The 15,473-nt window shown below is 40.6% G+C and overlaps 1 protein-coding gene across 1 annotated transcript; it reads left to right on the top strand.

Annotated features, from left to right (window-relative positions):
- The first annotated feature begins 364 nt into the window (after positions 1 to 364).
- On the top strand, positions 365 to 15,187 carry LOC132782757 (transmembrane protein 45B-like). The gene is made up of 6 exons (XM_060787665.2): positions 365 to 567; positions 7,418 to 7,620; positions 8,819 to 9,031; positions 12,197 to 12,381; positions 12,981 to 13,126; positions 14,979 to 15,187. Exons 2-6 carry the CDS (start codon positions 7,437 to 7,439, stop codon positions 15,094 to 15,096), a joined length of 846 nt encoding a protein of 281 aa, XP_060643648.2. The 5' UTR covers positions 365 to 567; positions 7,418 to 7,436; the 3' UTR covers positions 15,097 to 15,187.
- Positions 15,188 to 15,473: the final 286 nt, after the last annotated feature.

The raw sequence follows: 15,473 nt of genomic DNA on the forward strand, positions 1-15,473 counted from the left end.
GCCGAAGAAATTAAGGGACTAAAGGATCTTCAGGTGATTAAAATTAATAAAATCAAATATGTGATTATCTTCACCAAGCAAAGCAAAATAATCAAAGTGCAGCGAGTATACAAATAATTAAACTAAATTAAATTAATTCACCTAATCTATTTAAATATTCAAATATTGTGACCAAAAATGACAAAACTAGAGACCGCACTGACCTTGAAGAGCTAGTTGTTGTGTCTAGTGGAAAGTTTTAGCATAAACAGATCCTAGCATAGAGTACAAACAGGAGTATGATAGAGAGACAGGAAACAGCAAAGAAGTAATGGAATAGAAGAAGGGAAGTGCGTAATGGGAAACAGGAAGGAAGAAGTACAAAGTAAGGGAAGAGGCCCCACAATGAGGGCAGAAGGAGAGGAGAAGGAAGGAGCCATACTATAAATCGCAGAAAGTGAGTACAATATTATTGTTAGAGCAAGAAACACAAAGAGAAGAGACGCAGACCGCACTACGACAGAAGAGGGAAAGACGTGACACCACGCAACGGGAGCAATGAAAAAGAGAAAGGAGAAAGAGGCAAAAGTAAGATCTTTAAGAGTAATAACGGTGGAACAACAGGATTGGAGAGAGAAGATAAAGGGGATAGACCCAAGACTTATAAAAGACAAAGAATTAATACAAAGAGTAGATCATAGTTGGTAAACAGTAGGAGGTCTTCTACAGGCATAATTAGATGAAACACAAATAAAAAGACTGATAAAGCATTTACAAGGCATAGAGAAAACCCTGTCTTTGAGGGGCAAATAAACAGAGGGACAAAGGGATAATCAAAGAGGAGTTAACAAAATCAATTGACCTAGACTGCTCCCATCAACTAATTAAATGAATAAATAAACAAATTAAATTAAATTAAAAATATTAAAAGATTTAATTAATTCAATTTATCAATTAATTCACTAATAAATTCATTGGAGAAGTGCAGCAATTAATCATTAAATCAGTTAAGTCAATTCATCCATTAATTAACTCAGTAAAATTACTACCTAATCTCAACTAATTTTAAGTGGCAGACTAATTAACTAACTAATCAATTTACTTGCTTAGGGAAGCACAAGAATAAATCCTCTTTAAGTCAGTAAGATATTAATAAACACAAGAAGCAAGAGAAACCATGGCCACTTTTAAAAATAAATGGGACAAAGACCTCAAAGAGATAAAGGTGTTGCAAAAGAGAGCTTCAGGAATGGAAGAGACTACACTAAGAGGTGTTATGAGAGAAATCCAAAAACTAGCAGAGAAACAAGATCTCTACCAAAAAGAATTGCATGCAATGGCGGATAAACAAGGAGGGTCAATATAGGATGTTCCAGGAAGTGATTCAGAGTATGAAAAATAAAATATCTAAGGACACTGGCTCTATTAAAGCAGAAATGAAATTGGTCCATGGAGAGTTAAGAGAGATTAAATTAGACAAAGCAAAAAATGGAAGCGACTCAAAAAAATTCAAAAGAAAATTGAAAAATTAGAAGTTAAAAACTTGAAGATGGAACAGATGCAAAAAGATTGGAGCAAAAAGAATTAGAGTTTCAATTAAGGTTTAGAAATATCCTGGAAGAACCCAAGGAAAACATCAGACAGATAATTATGAAAATGATTGCATTCATCTTACAAAAAGAGGCAGAGGATATGGATCAGGAAATTGACAGGGCCTATAGAATTTCTACTAACTATGCCAAAAGGAATAAAGTTCCTAGGGACGTAATTATTCAGTTTACTAGAAAGAGGATTCGAGATGAAATCCTAAAAAAGAATAGCAAGACATTACTTTTTCACAAAGAAAGCAAGGTGACCATCCTGAAAGAATACCTTATGACCACACCGAACAAAAGAAGGAAATATTTTTTTTCATAACTGAAGAATGGAAAAAAACTTCAAATTAGGTTCAGGTGGGAAAAGTCTGAGGGCATAATGGTCACCTATAAAGACCAAAGAAACTGGCTCACTTCTAAAGAAAAAGCGCAGGACTTCTACTAGAAACTTTAAAAAGATCGAGAACAAAATACCCCAGACCAACCATAAGAATATGGGAGAAATATAAGAACAACCTTTATTCAAGAACTCCAATATGGATCTCTCCTCTCCCCCCCCCCCCAGAAGCAGGTCAAAGGAGACTCCTAGGCTGGACAGAGTGGCCCACCTATAGGGACTTACTAATGAGGGAAGATACAGTTAAAAGTGCAAGAAGAGATAACACTACACCACAAGAACGTATCATGGTTTCAATTTCTACAATTAAGAGAATACTATAACAAAGACTCACTAGTAGGTTTCGCAGACAAGGATGAAATTTGGGAATCTTTAATACAAAAGGACAAGAAAAATGTAACTAAGATATACTCCCAATTATTGGAATGGTCTACCGAGACCGAATTAATAAAAGAATGTATGGTTAAATGGTCCAGAAATATAGGCAGGTCAATACATTTGAGGGAATGGGAACAAATCTGGAATGTGAAATTAAAATATACTTATGCAATTGAATTAAAAGAAAATTAGTACATGATGTTCTTTTGTTGATATATTACCCCACAGAAATTATGTTTACTGTATAAAAAGGCCCAAAATAAATGCTGGAAGTGTGAAAGGCAGGTGGGAACACTATATCATATGTGGTAGGCCTGCGCTAAAGCAAGAAAATACTGGAAGCTAGCCAGAAGATCCTACAAACAACAATACAACTCAAATCAGAATATTTCTTACTTGGAATTACAGATGACAACATCGAGCTTGACAAAAACAAACTGTTCACTTACCTGACCACAGTCGCCAAGACTGTATTTGCAAGGAAATTGAAACTTAAAGAAACGGCAACAAAAGAAGACTGGGAGAACAAAGTATGGGAAATAATGGACATGGATACACTGACTTTCTACTTAAAAGATTCAGGGGGAAAACCTCTGAAACCTACAGACTACACTGTACAAGGAATATATGAAAACCCAACAAAGTTCACAGTGATTCCTAATTATAAAGGTGAAAACGGATTAAGTAGGGAAAAATAGGTTCCTGATCAATGAAGACATAAAAGAGAAGTGACTAATTGTAAATAATTTTATTGATGCAGAGAAGGAAGATTAGGACACAGGGAAGACGAATGTGGAAGTCAACATTTCTTTTTTAAAAAAATTATCTTCCCTTCCCTCAACCCTCCCCCTCCACCGCCCTTCCTGCCTCCCAATGGTCCTCTTAATCCCCTCCCCCTTTCCCCCAACCCGCCCCCCCCAACCCATACACCACTACCAATCCCAATTCTTCCCTATTTTCCATTTTTAAAATATCTGTAAGCAAAATCTCAATAAAGATATTTTTACATGCAGGCCAAGGTCTTTAGGCACTGCACCCAGTGTGCCGATCACCACTGGGACCACCTTGACTGGCTTGTGTCAGAGTCTTTGCAGTTCAATCTTTAAATCTTCATATCGTGTCAGGTTTTCCAGTTGTTTCTCTTAAATCCTGCTTTCACCTGGGATTGCAACATCGACAATCCATACTTTGTTTTTTAACACGATCATGAGGTCAGGAGTATTGTGCTCCAAAACTCTGTCTGTCTGAATTCGGAAGTCCCAGAGTAGCTTGACGTGTTCATTCTCTGTAACTTTTTCCAGCTTGTGATCCCACCAATCCTTTTGTCGCAGGGAGATGGTATTTGTGGCACAAGTTCCAATGAATCATCTGAGCAATGGTGTTATGCTTCTGCTTGTAGTCTGTCTGCGCAATCTTCTTGTGAGCTATTGTTTCATCTGCTTCCTTGCAGGGTCTATATTCGGGATCTGTCGTCAACTTTTCAATTCTTGCTTTGATGGCATTGGTTCTAATGGCTTGTTCTTGGGCTGCCAAAATCAGACCCTCCGTCTCCTATTTCAAAGTTCCATTTGCGAGCCCATTTTTCTTCTTCTTCTTCTTCTTCTTCTTCTTCTTCTTCTTCTTCTTCTTCTTCTTCTCAGAGGTTGCTGGCTTCTCCTGTTTGCAGAATTTGAGCTCTATTTATTTATTTATTTATTTATTTACAGTTCTTATATTCTGCCCTTCTCACCCCGCAGGGGACTCAGGGCGGATTACAGTAAACACATATATGGCAAACATTCAATGCCAGCTTGACAAACAACATTTAACAGACAAAGGCTATTTAACTTTTTTTTCTGGCCGCCAGGGGAGCTGCTGCTTTTCATCGTCCATCGACGACACCGAGGAAGTTCTTCCGCATTCCACATTCCCCGGAGTCTTCTTTCTTTATGGCCTCATAAATTAGTTAAATTTAGCCTCCCACACAAGGTGGTCCCTTATTTTCCTACTTGACAGATGCAACTGTCTTTCGGGTTGCAAAGGTCGACAACGGGCTACACAATGGCTGGACACCCACTCCAGCCCGGGCTGGCTTCGAACTCATGACCTTTTGGTCAGAGTGATCTTAATGCAGCTGACACTCTATTCTGCAAATCCTCTTGGGATCATTTCTCCCTTTTAGCTTGGGAATTGTCATCTTAGTATTGATGCACTTCCAAAATTTTACTTACAAGGAAGCTGGCAAGAGGAAGGAAGTGGAAGAGAAAGGGTGCCTGAGGCCAAAACGGGACTATAATTGACTGTTCTCTGTTCCTGGAGTGATGCCTCAGGTTTGCATAACTCAAAAATACAAGCAAACCAGAACGACGGCAGCAGAAATTGTTGTGTTTTTTTAGTGCCTCCAATTTAAAGATAATTAACTATGGCCCCAACTATACTGCCATGTAAACCAGTTTCTGATTCCAGATGATCTGCTTCAGACTGAATTATATGATAGTGTAGATCCATGCTAAAATGGACCAGGTTTCCTGCCTTCCCTGAAAATCCCATCCAGGAGCCTTTCTATGCCTCTTACTTCACAGCTATGACACTATGATTTCATTGTAATTGCCATAGCTGCAGTCAATAAAATCCTGGGATTGATAGTTAGTTGAGGCATTCTGGCAAAGGACTCTAAATGCTGGGTTGTTGTAGGTTTTTCCGGGCTATAAGGCCATGTTCTAGAGGCATTTTCTCCTGACGTTTCGCCTGCATCTATGGCAATCATCCTCAGAGGTAGTGAGGTCACCTAGAAATCCCACAATGCTAGAATATGTTGCTTTGGCAGTTCAAGTGGAATCATGGTGCTATAATTGTGTGGTGTGAAAGGGTCCCCATTCTTTTTCCACCTTAAATTGGATAAGTCTACATTTGAAGAAGACTTGTTGAATCAATTAGAATTTGGTAAATTTATTCATTTATTATTTATTTAGTAACCTTATTTATATCCTGCCGTTCTCTACACCAAGGGGGACTCAAGGCGGCTTACATGTGGCACCTCCACAGTGCCTTAAAATATACAATGTTAACTTTAAAGTAAATTGGATTAAAATTAATACATATTAATCATAATTATTATACATTCCAATGCTAAACACGCCATCCAGGGGTCAGAGTCTAAGGCTGTGTTACTCCACCTTCCGAATGCCGCAACCCCCTAATACAGTTCCTCATGTTTTGGTGACCCCCAACACTAAAATTATTTTTGTTGCTACTTCATAACTCTAATTTTGCTACTGTTATGAATCATAATATAAATATCTGAAATGCAGGATGTATTTTCATTCACTGGACCAAATTTGGCACAAAAACCCAATATGCCCAAATTTGAATACTGTTGGGGTTGTGGGAGGGGGGGGGGGGAGTTAATTGATTTTGTCATTTGGGAGTTGTAGTTCCTGGGGTTTATAGTTAATCTACAATCAAAGAGCATTCTGAACTCCACCAATGATGGCATTGAACCAAACTTGGCATACAGAACTCCCATGACCAAAAGAAAATACTGGAAGGGTTTGCTGAGCATCGCAGGAGGCAGAAACCAGATTTTAAGTGGATTTTTTTCTCTAGTGCGATGATGCCCTTGTGGACCTCATCACACTAGAGAATGAATCCACGTAAAATCTGGATGCATCCTCCTGCAGTTAAAGGCTCCTCCGTAAACCACAAACCCCAAAATTCTGTGATGAGGGTGAAAGGACGATCACCCATGCTTTCCCTTCTCAATGCGATAAGATTGTAAGACGCCACCGGTTGTAAGACACATACTAAGCTCAGTACCACTAGCAGAAAAAGAGCTTTATTCATATATATAAATGGCACTCCTGGTTCTATGATATGTTCCATTTTTAGATACGTTTGTACGGGGGGGAAGTGTGTCTTAGAATAAAAGAAATACAGTAGTGTTTGCCTTGTTGGAATCTGCAAAATAAAAGCAAAACATCTGTAGCCGCACTGAACTGCATTATCTGAGTCACACTGCATTATATGGCAATGGAGATGGGGCTTAGCTTTAGCTAGCTTTAGCCTTATTGTATAGTACTCCCTCGCTACTTCACGGTTTGCTTTTAGTGGACTCGCTGTTTCACGGTTTTCAAAAAATACTGATTTAAAATATATATCGTGGAATTGTTGCTGTTTTGCGGGGTTTTTCAGAAAAGAGTAAAAACTTGGCTCTTCGAGCAAGCATTTGGAACCTCCGAATAAATATACTTGAATTGGAAAATGACCCAGGAACGGCCCAAGACGATGGAACGGATAAGGACTTGAATGAGAGGATATAGTTTTTAGCTTTTAATATTGTTATTATGCACTGTCTTATGTCTAATTGCACTATAACGGTTCTTTTGCTTATCAATGTATGTATTTTTATGGCATCGAATTGTGCCGATTGTGTACGCCGCTCTGAGTCGCCTCCGGGCTGATATGAGCAGGGTAGAAATAATGCAAATAAATAAATAATAAAGAAATAAATAAATTTTGTCACCGCCACTCTCCGAGGTGCTTTCCCTCCTCAGTCCTCCCTCCCTTCAGCCTTGAAGGGCCTTTCTTCCCTTTCCTTCACTTTATTTTAAGTTAATAAAGACTTTAAATAGTGTATAACTACTAAAATAATGTATAAATATTAAAATAAATATAACATCCCTACATTGTGGTTTTTCACTTATTGCGGAAGGTCCTGGAATGTAACCTGCGCAATAAGTTAGGGAACACTATATCGTTTAAGGGCCTGGTTCCAATCATGAATTTTAAACTCACGTTTTGTGCTCATTATATGTTGATATGTTGATCTATGTATTTTAAATACATACTTCTATGAATACGTTTTAGTATGTGCATATTGTAATATTTATGATGACTGTGTTTTTTTTAGTTATGTTGTAACCTGCCTCGAGCCATGAAGAAAGGCTGTCACGTTGCCAGAAAGAAGGAAGGAAAAGGATCATAGATAGATAGATCTAGTTCCCAACCTGTTGCACAACTGTTTTTAGCATTCTCTTTATGAAGTCAATTGCCAAGGTGCTTAACTGGGCTTCCCATTTCTTCCTTGTAGGATCCAGAGGTTGATCAAAATGGCAAACTTTAAGGGTCATGCTCTTCCAGGCAGTTTCTTTTTACTCTTTGGCCTCTGGTGGCCAGCGAAGTTTGCACTGAAACACTACAGCATGAAACGGAACAAAAAGGGACGTGCACACCGGAGCTTTGACCATCTGGAGATCATCGAAGGAGCCGTCAAAGTCATCTTTGCAGTGATAGGTGAGCTTAAGCATGACGATCCACCAAATATGATGTTTGTTGTTTATTCATTCAGTCACTTCTGACTCTTTGTGACCAGCCCACACCAAATCTCCCTCTCAGCCGTGGCCATCCCCAGTTCCTTCAAAGTCAAGCCAGTCACCCCCAGTTTCTTCAAACTCAAGGATATCATTGATCCATCTTGTCCTTGGTCGGCCCCTCTTCCTTTTTCCTTCCATTTCCCCCACCATCAATGTCTTCTCCAAGCTTTCCTGTCTTCTCATGATGTAGCCAAAGTACTTCATCTTTGCCTCTAATATCCTTCCCTCCAATGAGCAGTTGGGCTTTATTTCCTGGAGGATGGACTGGTTGGATCTTCTTGCGGTCCAAGACACTCTCAGAATTTTCCTTCAGCACCACAGTTCAAAAGCGTCTATCTTCCTTCACTCAGCCTTCCTTATGGTCCAGCTCCAACATCCATAGGTTACTACGGGGAATACCATTGCTTTAACTATGTGGATCTTCGTTGCCATCGTGATGCCTCCCCTCTTAACTATTCTAGGGTCACCATCAAACACCATTGGTCAATGTTTTCTGATTTCCTGGCCACAGTCTGCGTCTGCAGTCATCTTTGCACCTAGAAAAACAAAATCTGTCACTGCCTCCACGTTTTCTCCCTCTATTTGCCAGTTACCAATCAGTCTAGTGGCCATCATCTTGGTTTTTTTTTTTAATGTTTAACTGCAACCCAGCTTTTGCACTTTCTTCTTTCTCCTTGGTTAGAAGTCTCCTCAGCTCCTCCTCGCTTTCAGCCATCAAAGTAGTATCATCTGCATACCTATGGTTATTAATGTTTCTTACATCAATTTTAACTCCAGCTTTGGATTCATCAAGCCCCGCACACATGTCAAAAACAAACAGACAATCATTGCATTATTTTTGATGTAATAGAAAAGTTACCTTTCTCCTGAGATAAATGACAGAAAAGTTTCTATTTGTCAGTGGTTGAGAAAGATTAAGAAGCTGAGCCCGTTACACAGAGAAATGTATTTTTTCATCTGTTATCTCCCAGAATTTCCCAGTTGACAACAACATGGTGAATTCTGGAAGTCATCCAAAATCGAATGCACAAACTCTCTGCTTCTCAATTCCAAGATGGCCTTTGGACAAATCATCCTTCCACATGGATCCATCCATGTTTTTCCTCTCTATTCTTTAGGGATCCTTGGTGAGCAGTTTGTTCCGGATGGTCCCCACTTGTACCTCTACACCAGAGATCCATGGAGTTGGGTGAAGATGATGAACTGGCAGCACTGCACCATGTACCTGTTCTTTGTCCTGTCGGGAGTTGTGGATGTCCTCACCTATTGCCCAGCCAGGCTGCCTCTAGGGCTGGATCGGCTCATGCTGGCCATTGCCCTCTTTGTTGAAGGTTGATACTACTGCAGTGATTTTGGGTGGCTCCTTGACATTGTGTAACTACCTCCTCTTTCACTCTTGATGATTCTGCTTTTGTTTTCTCTTTCCAGTAGGAGAAAAGAAGGGTAGAAAAATCTAGGAAAGCTTGTTTCTGGTAGCAAAAGACTTAGAACTGATGTCAGCAGTGGACCAAACAATGCTGTTGATAGGTGGATTGGGAATGGTTTGACTGGTCAAACCCAAATGATGCTTCCCAATGGCTCCTTTCCTACATCTACAGCAGTAGTTCTCAACCTATGGGTCCCCAGGTGTTTTGGTCTACAACTCCCAGAAATCCCAGCCAGTTTACCAGCTATTAGGATTTCTGGGAGGTGAAGTCCAAAACATCTGGGGACCCACAGGATGGGAAACACTGTCTTACAGGGAGGTGACCAGTGAGATACCACAGGGTTCGGTCGTGGGCCCAATACTATTCAACAACTTTATTGGTGGCTTAGATGATGGAATAGAAGGCAGGCTGATCAAGTTTACAGGTGACACCAAACAGGGAGGGAGAACTACTACCCTAGAGGACAGGAACAGAGCCCAAATGGCCTTCATGGATTTGAGAGCTCATTGACCCATACTAACAAAATGAACAGTACTATACTATGGCAATAAACATTAAATGCATAGATGGTTGATACCTGGCTTCTCTGTGAAAGGGATCTAGAAGTCTTAGTAGACCAGAAGCTGAACATGGGCCAACACAAGCCTTATGAGGAACATCTGAGCGAGCTGGGTCCGTTTAGCTTGGAGAAAAGAAGCCTAATAATTATTATATTTAAATATTTAAATATATTTAAATATTTAAATATATTTAAATATTTAAATATTTAAATGTATTTAAATATTTGAAAGGATGTCACATTGTGAAGGGGAAGATCTTGTTTTTTGCTGCTCTAGAGACCAGCAGAGGAAATCAAATAATTTATTTCGGTCATAGACCAGCACAGGAAATAGAAGTCACATTTTCATACAAACTTAGTACATTTAGAACATCTATATATATAGATTTGTTAGGGGCATCCAACGAGGAAACAAAACTCAAAAACCCCCCAACGAAACTTAACCAAAATTCCCATGCCCATAACACAACCCACAAGGTACAAACATATCTACTCAAAATGAAAAACAACACAACAACACACTCACAAAACGGCAAAACAACAAAACTCAAAAATCCCCCAATGAAACTTAACCAAAATTCCCGTGCCCATAACACAACCCACAAGGTACAAACATATCTACTCAAAATGAAAAACAACACAACAACACACTCACAAAACGGCAAAACAACAAAACTCAAAAATCCCCCAACGAAACTTAACCAAAATTCCCGTGCCCATAACACAACCCACAAGGTACAAACATATCTACTCAAAATGAAAAACAACACAACAACACACTCACAAAACGGCAAAAGGATAAAACTCTAAAAAAAACCAACGAAACTTAACCAAAATTCCCATGCTCATAACACAACCCACAAGGTACAAACATATTACTCAAAATGAAAAACAACACAACAACACACTCAAAACGACAAAAAAAAAACTCAAAAAAACCCCAACGAAACTTAACCAAAATTCCCATGCCCATAACACAACCCACAAGGTACAAACGTATCTACTCAAAATGAAAAACAACACAACAACACACTCACAAAACGGCAAAACAACTGAGCATGCGCATTGGCGCCCAGCCGCAAGTTCCCTGGCGCGCGCACATGCCCTTCCGGCCAACGTTCCCTCTGCGGAAACCATGCCCACTCCAAGCCCTGCCGCGCCGCTTCCCACACACACACACACCCCTGCCGCACACACACACACAACCCCACACTCCATCACTCCCCCCGCCGCCGCACACACACACGCAACCCCACTCCCCCCGCCGCCGCACACACACACGCAACCCCACACTCCATCACTTCCCCCGCTGCCGCACGCACACACGCAACCCCACTCCCCTGCCGCTGCACACACACACGCAACCCCACGCTCCATCACTCCCCCCGCCGCTGCACACACACACACAACCCCATGCTCCATCACTCCCCCACCCCAATCTTACCTCCTTTTACTTCACGCCCCCTCCAAACCCCACCCCGCCCCTTCCCGCCCTGTCAAAATCTAGGAAAGACAGGAAGGAAGGAAAGAAGGAAGAAAGAGAAAGGGAGGTAAAGAAAAAGGGGGAAGGAAGGAAAGTTAGAGAAAGAAGGAAGAAGAAAAGGAAAGAAAAGGAAAGATGGAAGGAAAGAAAAGAGAGACAGCAGAAAAGAAAGAAAAAGGGGGAAGGAAGGAAAGAGATAGAGAAAGAAGAGGAGAAGGAAAGATGGGAGGGAAGGAAGGAAGGAAGGAAGGAAGGAGGGAAAGAAGGAGAGAAAGAGGGAAGATTGGCCACAGCAACACGTGGCGGGTAAAGGTTGTTATTTCTATTATTATTATTATTATGCTATTGTTCCTCTGAGACCCTTTTAGGGGGAATGGGAGAGGTGTCAGGTCCCAGAGGCAATGCATTGCATTATTGTTATTGTTATGATGGTGGTAAAATAAAAGGAAATAAAAAGTGAAAGAAGGAAGCAAACAGGGAGGGAAGAAAGGCAAAGGAAGAAAGGGGGATGGAATGAAGGAAAGAGAGAAGGATGAAACCAAGTAGTGAAAGAAAGAAAGAGATAGAGAAGGAAGAAAGGAGAGAAAGGGGGAGGAAAAGGGGGAAGGAATAGGTAGGGACCTCTCTTTCATAATAGTCCAGATATCTACCTCAACTTTGATAAGTTTTACTATAGGCCACAGCAACGCGTGGCAGGGCACAGCTAGTTAATAATATAAATATAACTACTGACCATCAGAGCAATGGGTTCAAATTGCAGGAAAAAAGAGTCCATCCGAACGTTAGGAAAAACTTCTTGGCTATAAGAAGAGCTGTTCAACAGTGGAACTCTCAATCACGGAGTGTAGTGGAGGCTCCTACTTTGGAGGCTTTTAAACGCTGACTTGATGGCCATCTTCCAGGGGTTCTTTGATGGTGTTTTCCTGCCTGGCTGGGGGTTTGACTAGATGGTCCTTATGATCTCTTCCAAGTCTATATCCTCTTTTTTGAATGCCTGCATTTCTGAAGATGATGTCCATTTCAACAGGTGTCCTCCTCTACTTCCACGTCCAGAACCGGCCAATGCTGGACCAACACATCCACGCTCTGCTGTTGATTGCTATCTTTGCTACCAGCGCAAGCATTCTGTTGGAAATCTTCCTGCGAGATAACGTTATCCTGGAGCTCCTCCGCACCACCCTCTGCTTTGTGCAAGGAACCTGGTTTTGGCAGGTTGGCCACCCTTGGAATGCCTTGTTGGGACTGGGTTGCCTCCAGTGTTGTCAAAGTGGCCCAGTGGCTCCACACAAGTTGCCAGAAGGCACTTTGAGCCAAACCTTCAAATGCTCCTGTGATGGCGGGGATGGACAACCACTTGACATCTGAGACTATCATTGGACCTTGGAGCATCTGGCCATCAATGGCTCATTTAAAAAAATATTCAAAGTTGCCTTAATACCTACTAATGGTGTTTGGGTTGTTTAATCGTATTTTCCCAACCCTTTTGAACCCAGAACTGACAATATTATATTGTATTATTATTAGTAGTATTAAATTGAATTACATTATAATATTATCAATATTGCATGTATATACAATGTTATATTATTAGCATAGCACAATACTAGCATTATATATTACTATATTGTGCCATACAACTATACTGTAATATTATTAGTAATATTATATGTAATATAAAATCTGTAATCAATATTATTATACTGTATTATTATTAGTAGTAGTATTATATTGTATTACATTATAATATCATTATCAATATCATGCCTCTATGTTTTTGCATAGAAGATCATACATGTTTCTTTCCTATCCAGATTGGCTTTGTGTTGTATCCACCATTTGGAGGGCCAACCTGGGATGAGGCTGACCATGAAAACATGATGTTCATCACCATGTGCTTCTGCTGGCACATTGCCGTAGCTATCGCTATGGTGACTGTCATTTATACTCTGGTCCAATGGTATGTTTTCTGGGATATTGGTTCATTTCGCTCCAATCTAGTTTTATTTACACAAGATGGCATTGCTCCACATGATCAGCAATTATCATAAAGCAGGAGCAAACGTGAAAAGGGCATTGCAACAGCCTCGCCTTGTAAAATAGTCAAAGGTATTGTCAAAGGTTTCATGGCTGGAATCACTAGGTTGTTGTAGGTTTTTTGGGCTATATGGCCATATTCTAGAAGTATTCTCTCCTGACGTTTCACCTACATATATGACAAGCATCCTCAGAGGTTATGAGGCCTTCACAACCTCTGAGGATGCTTGCCATAGATGCAGGCAAAACGTCATGAGAGAATACTTCTAGAATATGGCCATATAGCCCTCCTTTCGCCCCTGCCAGTTTCACAAGCTCGCCTTGTGGGCACAAGGGAGACAGCCTTCTCCTCTGTGGCTCCCCAACTCTGGAACTCTTTCCCTGGAGAGATTAGGAAAGTTCATACCCTAGAAACCTTTAAAAGGAACCTCAAAACCTGGCTCTTCCACTGCCCCTTTGGTGAGTAGGTACACAACCTCACACTATCACTCAGCCGCAATGTTTTTGTCATTGAAGTACATGCCCCCCTCCCCCCGCCTTTGTGGGAAAGCTTGGTTCCAAAACCTCATTTTTAATTGAGCTCCCCTTGCAATTAACCTGCCCCTCCTTTTAGCTCACCCGAGTTTTTAATCTTTTTTAATCATTTTATTCTGCACCTGTGACCCGCCCATTGCCGCTGTGATTGTAATTTTATATTGCTAATGTATTTATATGTTTTTTTCTTTTATTATTATGTAATTTATGATGTTGTTTGTGTTTTTGGTTTTACTCTGTTGTAATTTGTTATTTGGGCTTGGCCTCATGTAAGCCGCCCTGTGTCCCCATTGGGGGAGATGGTGGCAGTGTATAAATAAAGTTTATTATTATTACTATTATTATTATTATTATTATTATTATTATTAGGAGCCCCCGGTGGCGCAATGGGTTAAACCCCTGTGCCAGTAGGACTGAAGACCAACAGGTCACAGGTTCAAATCCGGGGAGAGTGCGGATGAGCTCCCTCTGTTAGCTCCAGCTCCTCGTGTGGGGACATGAGAGAAGCCTCCCACAAGGATGGTAAAAACATCAAAAAATCTGGGCAACCGCTGGGCAATGTCATTACAGATGGCCAATTCTCTCACACCAGAAGCGACTTGCAGTTTCTCAAGTCTCTCCTGACACGACCAAAAATTATTATTATTATCATTATTATTATTATTTAGCCCAAAAAACCTACAACAACCCAGTCAAAGGTATTTTGGGGGGAAATGGCAAAGAGAACCACAGGAGTCACTGCAATTTAATAATCGCAAAAGGAATTCATTACAAAACACCAAACAAATATCACTGGCCCAAACACATTTTGGTGCCTCAAATGTTAGCCTGATTTCTGGGTATATTTCATCTGTGGATTCCAAAAATGGCATCAGTTTCCCCATCTCAGCTGTAGCTTTTGAGATCCAGAACACATGGCATCTACCAGTCACCCATAGAAAACGATAAGATATCTAAGAAACGAGAGCTGATATCGTCCATCCAAAGCACTTTTCTGAATCCCCAAATGACCCTAAGAACAGGCCAAAAATCCAAGGCAGCAAGAAAAATAATATTTTTGTTGGGCTGTGTCATTGGTTACAATTGCAAATACTAATTTCCTTTAGCAATAACTAAAGATTTCTTGCTGTCAATTAGACATGAGACAGGAATTGGAAGTAAGCGTGCTGCTCTCCAGCTGCCTTGCCAGAAAAATGACTTTTCATAGTACCAATGAGAGTTATTTTTGTCCCTGTCCATAGCTTTGTCCAGAGATGTAGAACAAGCAATAGACGAATACAGATCCGGCTCAGCCTCCAGAAACAGAAGAACACAAAAGACAGCTGCGCTTTCCTCTTAAACGCCTCCGATGAAGAATGAGTGAAGATGCCGGCCTGCATTGGTCTCGTTATGCTTCATTAAAATCAACCCTTTGTTTTTCTAATTAAAATAAAGCTGTAATAAAGTAATTATGGTGTGACATCATCATGTGATTTGTCTACAATTTTAAAAATAAAGCTAAAGGTAAATTCGTTCCTGCTTTGTAAAATAACACTATGGCGGTAAGTAGCACATTGATATGGGGTACTGCAGGAAAGTGAAGGAGAGTTCCTTTGGAGTAGTTAAAGGTACCTGCTGTTCTCTTAAGTGCTCTAACGGGAGGTCAGCTGTGACCACCAGTGCTGCAGAATTCAAAGAGGCACAAATGAAGGGTGAAAGGGAGAAATGTGTAGAGGGAGGTGCCTTAAGCCAGACCT

The sequence above is a fragment of the Anolis sagrei genome, chromosome 7 (assembly GCF_037176765.1).
Source record: "Anolis sagrei isolate rAnoSag1 chromosome 7, rAnoSag1.mat, whole genome shotgun sequence".
NCBI classification, from domain to species: domain Eukaryota; kingdom Metazoa; phylum Chordata; class Lepidosauria; order Squamata; family Dactyloidae; genus Anolis; species Anolis sagrei.

Excerpts from the sequence above, each read along its gene's own strand:
- LOC132782757 (XM_060787665.2), top strand. The coding sequence starts at position 7,437 with ATGGCAAACTTTAAGGGTCATGCTCTTCCAGGCAGTTTCTTTTTACTC. Across the intron at positions 7,621-8,818 it reads AGTCATCTTTGCAGTGATAG|GGATCCTTGGTGAGCAGTTT; the intron begins GTGAGCTTAAGC and ends TCTATTCTTTAG. Across the intron at positions 13,127-14,978 it reads ATTTATACTCTGGTCCAATG|CTTTGTCCAGAGATGTAGAA; the intron begins GTATGTTTTCTG and ends CCCTGTCCATAG.